General features: G+C 36.3%; 1 protein-coding gene across 21 annotated transcripts in view; it reads left to right on the top strand.

Moving 5' to 3' along the window:
* LOC100643982 (disks large 1 tumor suppressor protein) overlaps nt 1-12,140 on the top strand; it is a 542,862-nt gene that overhangs the window by 347,048 nt on the left and 183,674 nt on the right. For 2 of the 21 annotated variants that reach the window (XM_048410875.1, XM_012314504.3), the window contains exon 2: nt 911-1,513. The exons of the other annotated variants lie outside the window; for them this stretch is intronic. In XM_048410875.1, coding sequence (XP_048266832.1) covers nt 1,373-1,513 — 141 coding nt within the window. In that variant the 5' untranslated portion in view covers nt 911-1,372. The remainder of the gene's footprint in view (nt 1-910; nt 1,514-12,140) is intronic. 21 annotated transcript variants of the gene reach the window in all.

Raw genomic sequence — 12,140 nt, 5'->3', positions numbered from 1 at the left:
TCAGTATTAGAAAAGCAATCATGGAAACAGGATCGCGTAAAGTGTAATTGTGGAAGGCATTGTGTACGATTTAAAAGAGCTATTAATGTCAAGCTAGAGAAATCCGATTACGGCAAACTGATCGTATTTCTAAAAGTTTGCATTACGATAAGAGGCGTGATAAGCGACGACGGAGTTGACAATTTTCTTGATATTAGGGCTTGAAATTCTTCGTTGCATTTTTCTTAGAGTAGGTAATTTTCGACTTAACTATTTGTAGAACTACAGTGAAAAGGGTAGATAGCGTCGTGAATAGTGTCTTTGAGTAATTAACAAGAGAATGAACTTCGCTAATTCAACTGTCTTAAATTAAAGTTCATATTTGCTTCTTTGTTGGAAGCAAATTCGCAGTCTCGCCTAAGCAAATAGATAATCCCTCTTTTTGGCAAATATTAAATTATTCTGGTGTAATGCTTTTTAAAGAGTATTGATTTTGCACTGGGTTCCGACGGTAAGAGAGGAAGCTACCAGTGAATTTGCACCCTTACTGCTCACGGTAAATGCTGTTGCTTCAGTGTATCATAATCTCGGTCGGTTCTTGAATTTCTGTGTTACCGACTCCCGCGAATGATGCGTTCGTGGTCGAAGAGATGTCGTCTGTTTGATCGTTCGTCGTCTTAGAAATTTAAATCTTCAAAAGCAATCCCTAAAAGAATTTAAAATTTGTATCATTTCCATCTCTGTAGTATTCAATAATCAACATTCATTTACAAAATTTGGTAACAAACATACAGTATGTTTGATAAATTTGTAGTAGATAAATACTTTCTAGAGTTTCTGTGTTTTAATTTCAGAAGCTTCGGTTTAGTAATAGGTACATTATCATTTAAGTAAAGCTTGATACGTTAATTTATTAACTATCCAAATTTAGATCGCGAATGGAGGACGCACGAAAGTAATTAATTTACGCACCCTCGTCGTAAACACGCCATTAAGGAATGGCCTAGTAAAAGACTCTGAACGAGCGGACTATAAAGTATCGTAACGACTTTGATAAGCACCAGACAATAAAAGGAAGCACTGCCTATGTATTTGCAATAAGCTTTGTATCGCACGTAAACAAATTTCATATCGACTCCCGTTCTTTTCTTATAATAGCGAGAAAAATTACTCAAGTCGATCGAAGGGGTGTATATTAATGTATAGACATGATTTGCGAAGGATTTTCCTCGCTCCTCCATTGCTAGCTTAGATAATGGTGTAAAGAACGTGACACGAACAGTCGGTGAATGAGTGGTGAATAGATTGACATAAAGCGAAACGTGTGAAGGGTGAAAAGTAAAAGAACATCGTGGAATAATCGTGAAATCAAAATATTGAATATTCGTCGAATATGCCCCCGACGACACCATCAGCCATGTGCTCGCTTTGTCCGCGCTCAAAGAAGGCTCAACACCCGAAGAAGCTCGTGCGATTTGACTCCATCGTTGACACGTTCTCCATCTCCGATTCGAATGCGATCACCAACCAGAGGGTAAGAGGATTAATTTGTAGTATTAGGTCATCCCATAAGTTCGTTCCGTTTTTCGAGCGGTTATATATGTTAAGATTGTTTACATACCTTTCAGTTTCATGAAAAAATGTAATATATCCCCCTCTCGTTGTACAACTTCTTCCCATTTTTCAAGTGCATTGGTCCCTTATCGCCGCATGTTTACAAATCGAAACATGAAATGTATACAAAAGTCGGCACGAACTTGTGGGATGACCTAATACATTCCATGGAAAATAATACTTTACGATTTCCTTATGACCAAACTTTCTCTTTTTATTTTTGGCTATTTATTTATTTATTCATTTTAGTTTGTTTCATGATCGGTATTTATAGAAACTCCTTGTGTTAACTCCTTGTGTTATATAGTTATTCAGTTAACGAGTAGAAATGAGATTTAACTAATTTATAATCATTTAGACGCGAGATCAAAGAATCGGTAAAACGTGTGCTTGAACAAACACGTGTACGCGAATTTAGCGAATCCGGGTCATGATAAGCGTAGTTAATGTAGCGTCGATTTACAGTCGCGAAGTCCTTTAACATTTACACGCCATTACGTGATCAGCTTTTGAACATTAACGTATCTCTTTTCATGTACATTATTTATTTTATCCCTTTCAAGCAAAAACCATTAGACAGTCATTACCGATTCTCATTCTATTATAGAAATATTATATTATTCGTACACAAATATCATATTCCTCGGAGATTATCTTTCAAATTTTATAAATATATCGATTTATCCATTCATCATTGCTAAAACATATAGGGTATCCTATTGTATGATCATAGTACGATAACACAATCTAATGAAAAATTGTAACTAAAGCTTCGAAAAAATATCTAACGCTAAGAACGAATATATAACTGATACAAACAAAAGCTTCCAATCTTCAGCTTCGAATGTACTCTTCAAAGATTCAAGACTTCAGACCAATTTTCTTCGTACAAATTTAAAGGAAGCGGGCCATCCTATTCCGTTCGACGAGTTCTAAGGTCTCTCTTTTGGCCCGATTGAAACTCGTGTTTCACCGAGCGCTGGTAAATCATCTGACTGCGTGAAAAATTTAGCGTGTGCTGCGGGGGACGTTTGCCATGCACAAAGTGTCGTGAAACGTAGCTCCGAGTCTTATCGCAATGCCTTCGAGGCCAGTGGCGCGCGGTGAAAAAAGAGTTTGCTGCCATAGCTGCTATCTTTACGACTTTTCGATCGACGAAGGTGACACGAATGCGGGACACGTTATAAAAGCTTCCAGAATAAATGGCGTCTTGCGAAGTCGGGCGTTCGCTTAGCGGCTGCGGACATCTTTTTTTGCTTAAACGATTGACGAGGAAAAAAATATTGTTTCGAATATTGGAAATGTCCATTGAAGTGTTCGATTCGATAATTATCCCCATTCATTATGTTAATAATTGTAAGAAAAATGGAATTCTCTGCTGTTTATTGAATTTTGTACTACAGAATCGAATATTTTTATTTATATATTTTTATTTTTTTAAAACAATATGTTAGATAAGTAATTACGCAGAAAAATATAGAATATAGAAAAATATAGCTCGTGTTCTATTTATTGATTTCGAATTTGATACTACAGAGGAAGGAAGTTGAAGGTGAGCCACAGTTGCGCTACTTTCATTAAAATGTCAGCGTGCAGAAGATGCCTGCTGAGATCGTGGGTATTTCAGTTTATAATCAAGCCCAGATACACATACATATTTACACGACAATGAAAAAATATTAGTACAATGTTAACTAGCAGAATTCCGTTTCTGAATTATTACGGACTATTATACAGGAAACTAGAGGGTCGTTCAACAATCTTCTATCGATATGAAGTCTTGAATTACTCAATAACTTATGCATTCATCGAAAATCACTTATGAAAATCACTAGCGATGTAACATGGATCCTGCGAATTTTTCTCTTATTCGAACATATCCGCACAAGATAAAAACTTCGGATATGTTCGACAATCCTTTCCGCCCTGTTGAAACCGTCGAAATCATCGAAATCATCGAAATGGATAAAAGGAAGGCGTGGTTCCGGAACTGGTCGTCGTCAGAGAAACAGCAGGTGGCCGATAATGTCCTCCGGGAAAGCTAAACCACCGCCATTCTCTTATGATAATACGAGTCCGTGTCTGGACCGATATTCCCCAAATGTAAATCAGTCGACTTTCCCGATTTCGTACTGTCGATATCCGACCGCCTACATTTTCTCCATCTGCCTACGCTCTCTCTTCTCTTTGCGTTTATTAAAACACTCCGCCTGATCCGTACGTTTTGTCCCAGGGGTAACATCGAGTACGCAAGCGACATCAACGATGGTCGTTCCATTTGACTATAAGAGGGAACTTGTGCTGTGGATTTTTTCGGAAACTTCTTGGAGTATTGGTTTAACGGTAGAACTACAAGAACGATTGAAATGGCCAATGTGTAAATTCTCATAGAAATTTTATAGATTTATTACTAAACCGTAAATGTGCATGTAAATTCATAGTATTATGCACATAAGTGGAAAAATGCATTTAATGCTAAGCAGGCATTTATTTTATCTATTAAATTTTATAAGAGTGTTATTCTTTGAATATTTTATATATCTTTACATACTATGTGCATTTTGTTTATTTTCACACCTTTAGGTTTCCAATAAATGCTTAGACATTCGCTGTGTATTTATAATATCTTTTGTGCACTTTTGTGGATTTACGGAATTGTGGATAAAACCAAAAATGGAACGTGGTTGCGTCTCTGTTTAGGCGATAAGAGTATTTCGAAGAGCGGATGAAAGTTGTCGATATTGAAGTTTCTAATTTGATTAAAGTCATTCTTTCTTAAAATTGTAATTGCATTGTATTAAGTTACTTTCATGCACTTGGAACAGTAAATCTCAACAAATGGTAAATGTTGCTGCAAGCGGAAGGACAAGATTAATCGATCTACTCCGTTATTATTGGATTATTTATTCTACTGCTTGCTATTAGAGACTGATAAGTAGCCAACAGTGTTAACGACAATATTACAATCGATCGTTGTCAAGCATCCCTCTTACGATTGATGCTTACCCCATGTCACTTCCAGCTGACTGATGACGATTCAGCCGATAGGCTTCTGCTTTTCTGAATAACAGGCTTCTTAGGAAGTAACTTAAGTATCCATTATGCGATAGATGAGATACTTGTAAAAACTCGCGTAAAACCACTTACAAAACCTGAGCTTACAATTTATCTTGCAAATTTTTCGTTACTGTACGACGGTCGATATGTAGAAGTGAAAAGTGTAAAATAAATTATTTATTATTTTTTTATTATTATGAAATTAAATATTTCAGCATGCAATACGTATATACTCTATACATATTTCATACTTACATACGTATACGTTTTATCTCGTAGGCGTTCATCACCGGTGACGATTGTATAGAGAAATTCTACGTTTTCTACATTATTGTACATTGAAATATTTATAATTAGCAGATTCTCTGATATTCGCAATTCATTTCGAAATTCGAAATCGAAATTTAATGGTTTTATACAATACTACTAAACTTTTTCGCTTTTTGAGTCTATAAAAGAAATAAAATCAAACAACGTCGGCTTGACTTCTCCAATAAGTTGTACGTCTCTCTTCTTTCTTGGCACTTAAGAATGAAAAAGATCGCGACACAAAAATCGAGCGAATCGCATCCCCCAAGAAAGGGATCAGGTGTAATCCTCTTGACACGGGATCGGCTAACACTTCGAGTAGTTCGAGGAACTCTCGAATAACAAAGAGTCTGCCAACTGACACGGATGGAGGGGTCCTTCCCTGTTCGATCTCGAAACTCCTCGATTGTTCCTACCATCCTTTCAAACCTTGATAATTTACTCGTACATACGCCATCATTTTCGATCATCTGATCAATTCCACGATTTACTTTATGTTGAACGTTTAGTTAATTTAATGGCGTTACACATTTACAAATAGCTTGTAGAGACAATAATTTTACAATAACAATTAGATATATAACAAACCTAGAATTTATATCCTAGACGATTAGATTCTCTGACAGTTGAATCACAATTATTTTCATTGTCCAATTTCATTAGTCCAATTATGGCATTGTCACCATTAAAGTCTTGGGGGAAAGACAGTACATTTCTTTCTCTTCAACCGAACTACCAATATAGAATATACTGTTACAAAACATATTAACGGAAGATGGGTCCACAAAGATACAGATCAATCATAGCAATATATGTACATTCATAAGACACAGCACACTAAGAAATAAATAGAAGTCATACCAACGTCACTCAAAACTTCTAGGCTACTCCTATCTATTTGTATATAGCCTTATAAATACATATATTTTGCGCAAAATATTTATCTCTTTACAATCAATATATTTACAACCATTTTCAAAATTAATTTATTCGAAGGCTCACGAGGTATCTGTAAGGCTTTTATCTCATCTGTCGTCGCTTTGCTTCGCGAAAATCGATCTGGCAGACGTGTCTCTTTGCTAGTGTAACAATCGAAAGGAGGCTTTCACCTAACTGGCTCCAATTAACAAACGTTCCGAATAATCAGACGGCGTTGTTAGAGGTTAAATTATTTCTAGGTTTACGAGTCTCCAGTGTGCAATTGCCGATAGCCCTCTCGAAATTCCAGTTTGGTCCGACATAATAATGAGAGACGATGAAAATGACGCGACGCGAAATAAATTCAAATTTCAGCTGAATTTGTCGCCCAGTCGTTCTCGCATCTAGGTTAATGTAACAGCTTGTGTAACATACAGCCGATTAATTTTGATAAAACGGTATCGCGACGTTGGCGTTATTGTCCGCGATATATAGTAGTAGGATAGTAATTTGTCAAAAAATGACAAGAAAGGAGTGATACAAATTAATGAGTCACCCTTCTCTGGTCACCCTCGGACACAGTCGTATATTTTAACCCAGCGATCCCAAAATGAAGAATCGTGTTTTCTATATATTCGCGTTTTAAACGACCGTCGTTCACGGCCTCGGTGATTAAGAGGAAAGTTGGAAATTGCGAAATGCTCCCTGTCCACTTGGTTTTTGGGTTTTAACTACTAGAACTGGCTAGAGGGACAAACGTTTCTCGTAAGTCTTGACCTACTTTTTCCTTTAATTTCTTCTAGCAAACGGAACCTTTTATATCCGCCGCAATATCTTCGTGGTAAAGTGGGTGACTTGTGAAAATTTGCTTAGGCTTTAGAAAAGTATTTCCTTGAATTTATCGCTGTAAAACGTACTATCGTATATACGAATTATTTACTAATTATTCAATACTCTTGTTTGTTACAGGTGAGTTTATAAATATTTCCAGTTTTGGCCGCATTAGTGTAAGTAGCACTTTGTTCGTGGAATTACTCGCTTACGTAGAATGTGTTTTGTCCTGCACGTTTCGAATCTTCATTTAAAATTTTTCTAAAGGTCTCCTCAGTACTACGAAAGTCCCTTTGTCATAATCGCTTGATCTTTGAGAGGAAAAAATCATAACCACGGATCAAAGAGACAACAAACAAAGGACAAAGCGCTTATTAGAATTATGTAGTTGAAAAATGCGCTTACCACGTTTCTACGAAGGCGAAATTAATTTCCTGTACTACAAAGAAGGATATGAGGAGAATGGCGTGCAGGTCCACTTCAAAGGTGGTCTAATGCTGTCTTGTATAAAACAAGAGAAAAATTTTAATACCGGGGCACGCAGTTGCCCATTCATTCTGAAATGGCTTGCCTCTTTGTAAAGACTAAGCGCGATTCTTGTTCGAAAAGAAATTAATTGGATTACCATACGAAGTTAGGTAATTTAAACACAATAAAGACTTCTTTTCTTATGAATACTTTATTTATTCTATTTAATATTGATTTATATTATGTAGTAAGGATTGTGTCTCTGTTACATTGAAAAATAATGACACTATACATTCAAAAGTTAAAATATCTTTAAAAAAACTTGTTTCCATTTCCAATAACAAGTTCTCAAGGACTCAACATTTACGAAATTCACCATATAGAAAACAATATATACCGACACATAGTAAGCGATACAATATCATTTCAAGTTTAAACTTAGGCAGACCGAAAAAGAAAGCACACGTCTCTGCGAAAGAAACCTACGAAAGTTCTGAGAACGTTAGCTGCTATCACCAGCAGCCGCTTTATCGACGACGAAATCCCGTATTGTTCTCGGTTCTGTCCGAGGCCATTCTTTTCTGAACGATATTTAATCTGTCCGGTTCGTTTCATGGTATAAATGAAAACTCCGGATAACCGAAAACACCCGACACGTTTCTTATCCCGACCTAAATTACGACATCTGTTTCTTTGCCCCTTGTCCTCCTCTTTACCGACGTTTTTCGACTTCTACCATTCCTTTACAATCGATCGAACGCATAGAGAATTTTAAGTCGAAACGTGCCCACAACGAACCGTGTTGGCTTATCTCGATATGAAACATGCCTCTGTGTTACCTGTAAATGTCGTTAACAAGCTATATTTCTCCTAGTTTTAACTTTGATCCCAGTTTTACTGAATTGCGTTTTGTTTACACTCTCTTTTTTTTATTTTTTTGTATTTTCGATGTTTATAATAATAGTATTTGTAATCTTCTCTGTTTGATAATTATAATAATAGTAATGATTTGTTTCCCCATTGGGATTATAATGTTCCGTTACTTATACAATAGTGCTGATTCTGTATCTCCTTATACTTAAACTACTTCATCCTGTCTCATCCTATTTATACCTAGATTTAATCGTTTTATTGCTATCTTAATTCTTATCTTGCTTTATCAGTATACGATAATTGTAATATTTAAGTCGTCATATTTTATAATCATTGACTCAGACAGATATTTTACATTTATTATTGAAGTTTCATTTGAATATTATTAGGTCATCCCATAAGTTCGTGCCGACTTTTGTGTATACATTTCATGTGTCGATTTATAAACATACGGCGATAAGGGACCAATGCACTTGAGCTTAGCTGATCGAGAACAGGCTAGAGCAGATTTTCGTGGGTATAAGATCGTAATATCGTGAACACAATGACTTCTAACAGTAAAAAATCATGAGTGAAATGCGTATCCATTTTCGACATCTCATGTTCTCATATATATCTCATATATGAATTTCGGAAAGGAAGTTCTGTAACAATTGCCACGAAAAACATATGTGCTGTTTACGGAAAAAATGCGCTTTCATCTCGCACCTGTAGGAAGTGGTTCCAACGTTTAAGAGCTGGGAATTTCTGTTTAGAAGACGAGGAACGCTCCGGGCGTCCTCCTCAGACAGACGAAGATAAAATTCGGGATCTTGTTGAAAAATCACGAAGTTTGACAGTTCAAGAGATGTCAAATGTTCTGAAAATACCTAAGACAACGATTCATAGGTGTTTAAAAAAATTGGGGATGGTGTTTAATTTAATTGGGAAATTTTACCACATCCCCCATATTCCCCAGACATTGCCCCATCTGATTACCACTGTTCAGAGTATTACAACACTTTTTAGTAGGTAAAAAATTTGAAAATATTGACATTCTCAAAAATAGCTTAGCAAATTATTTTAAAGAAAAACAAGAGAACTTTTATCGAGACGGAATAATGGCCCTACCAGAAAAATGGGAAGAACTTGTACAACGAGAGGGGGATTACACGTTTTCATGAAACTGAAAGGTATGTAAACAATCTTAACATATATAACCGCTCGAAAAACGGCACGAACTTATGGGATGACCTAATATTTTATCAAACCATTCGAATTTAATCAGATAGGAATAAAAGACCTTGGGTCTTCGCTTTATCGTTATAAAATAAAATATTGAACGCTCGTGACAACAATGACCCAGCCTTTGCTACGCGAACATTGACTTTCATTTTCTCTTCCCTTTAATTTCCCTTATATAATTTCCATTTTTTTTTTTTTTTTTTTTTTTTTTTTTTTTTTTACAAATAATATTCCTTAATAAAAAGATGAAAATGTATGTCTTATCTGCCTTCCAACGAAACATATATCTTATTTTATATATTTCGTAAATGATAATATATTTTATTTTATACATTTTATAAAATGAAATATTCAACATATGACTATAATGATCCAGTATTTACTGGACGAAAATTAATTTTCATTTTAGCTACCTTTTAACTTTTCTTACTTACATAATATTCTGTAAATAATATTGCCTAATAAAGGTGAAAATGTATGTCTATTAGAAGGAGATTTCAGAAATTTCCTGTTAATCATACACGGAACGCTGTACCCTTTGTTATCTATCTTCCATCGCGCAAAGCGTCCGGGATAATTTCACGTAGATCCTGGAGAATGACGTTTTTCATGCTAGTATTCGAGGTTCATGGCTGGCCAGAGCGCATGTTCCACATGCCCAGTCGTCGTGGCCGTTTCCACGGACTAATGAACGTGAAACGTAATTGGCAGTTGCGTGCAGCTTCAATTAACGTATTACAAGCGGCGCTCTGTCGGATAGTTTGTGAATTTCGTACCAAATTCTTGCTCTGTGACGACACGCTTTAACGGTTCTCTGTCGCGCACCCCCTTTGCTTCCGTTCGTTTTGTATTAGCTTGCACAGGGCGGAATTATTGACACGTTTGCTCGTATATGTGTCACAAATATTTGCCGGTATATGTGCGCATGAAAGTTTCGCCGGTGCTGGAGAATCGCTTCCAAAACCTTGATCTAAATTAGTTGATCGGCTGGCAAGTGTCCATTTCCTCGGCAAAAATACCTATAAATCTTAGCCCGCACCCCCGTCTCTCCATTGAATCTTGCAGTCAATCTCGTAACCGGTTATCGCGATTCTAGTATTCTACGGTCTTCCTTGAAATTTCGGGAAATTTCTGAACGTTGCTTTAACGTGATGGAAAATAAAAGATGAGAATAGCGAGGATTTAGAAATGTATAGAAGGACATTATAAGCACATTAACTGCTGCAATTTTCAAATTATTTTGTATAAACCGTCGCTTGTTCCAACATAATGCGTTGTTATATGATATGTATCTTATTAATGGAATTAAATTATCAGCGCTTTGTGGTGCATTCCCACTGCTTTACGTTGTTACTATGATATTAAAAGTACATAGATATTATAAACTTTATTGTTTTTTACCGAGATATCTTAATTAATTCCGGCATTATTAGTCCGGAGATCTCTATGCTGTCACTGTCAAGTCCATTGTCAGCCACCGGTGACCCCTATGACAGTTAATATGTCGATAAAGTGCATGCGCCAGCAACTAGTCTCTGAAGCAGCAAAGCGTACCGAGTAGATATCACTAACAATGAGCTGGTAATGTGCTAAATTAAACTTCTAACTTATTAGTCATCAGACATTCCATTGAAATTAGATAAACCGTAGTAAACTAATACAGAAAGCGAGCAAATACGATGAATCAACTCGTGTATTAGTCATACTTCAATCGTCACTACGATCGAATCTTTTTATTATTAACGCCCGCTTAATCTGAGAAAAGAATGGCTTAAAATAACAGAAGATACGTTAATATATTTTAACGGACTTGTCGAATATTGCGGATTTATTCAACGAGTGGAGATTTCATTTGCGAAGGGAAGTAGTTTGATTCAATGGTAAAATGAATTGATAACCGATTATTAGGTATACGATCGTATTAGTTATGCCAGATCGATCGCGTAACTACACTCGATGTTTTGGCTGATTTTTACTCATTAATCAGATCCACGGGATTAAGTGAATTCGGGATATCGCACGGCATTATAATCCCAAAGCGATGTTATGTACAGAGAATCCCGTGTTTTATCAGAACGCGTAGTTATGCTAATCGATTTCAGGCAGATAAATTTATTACACGTTGGTGGCGACACATTTTGAAACATTGATTTATCTGTGTACGCGTACTTAATGAATACTAATCAATTTAATGCGACCGATTTTATACTTAACGTCGCTTTGTAGAAATTCCACTCTGGAAGTATTTGCAAGGAGAAATTAATATTTCGTAATTTCTTAACCAGCGGTACAAAAATTGTTATAAAAAGAAAAGAGTACGCAATTAAAAATTTGTATATTTCGCACTTACGATCAAACTTTCAAATTTTCAAATTTAGATTCAGATTAAATTCATCATAGATAAGAAGCAACTTAAACAGCGATGGATCCAAATTCGATAAATCTCGAATCTTCCAAATATGTATCAATAATTGAAATACAATATGTAACCGATTTTCTTTGGAACGGATTTCAACGAGATCAGTTTTACGCTGCGATCGACGGCCCTCTTTTCGCTCTAAGTTTTTGTACTCGAATCTCGTATCGAGCCTTTTATTTCCGCAAGCGAGAACGTCACGGCAATAGCTTTGATCTCTTTGGAGTGCACTCGAATCGTTCGCCAAGGCCATAGGAATTTTTCGCTTCCCCACAGTCGATCCCCATTGACGTCCCGTTTCATGCAAGGACGAGCCAGGTCGTTGGGTAATGTACAATGCATTTTCCAGGTGGCAAAGAGACGCATTTTCTTCGTGCAATCATCAAGGCAGACCAGAGGTTCTCGAAACGCGCGGAGTTAAAGGGCTCCATCTCGAAAGAAACGTCAGTCG

This window comes from Bombus terrestris, chromosome 12 (assembly GCF_910591885.1).
Source record: "Bombus terrestris chromosome 12, iyBomTerr1.2, whole genome shotgun sequence".
In the NCBI taxonomy this organism is placed as follows: domain Eukaryota; kingdom Metazoa; phylum Arthropoda; class Insecta; order Hymenoptera; family Apidae; genus Bombus; species Bombus terrestris.
This window is presented reverse-complemented; position numbering and strand designations above follow the sequence as displayed.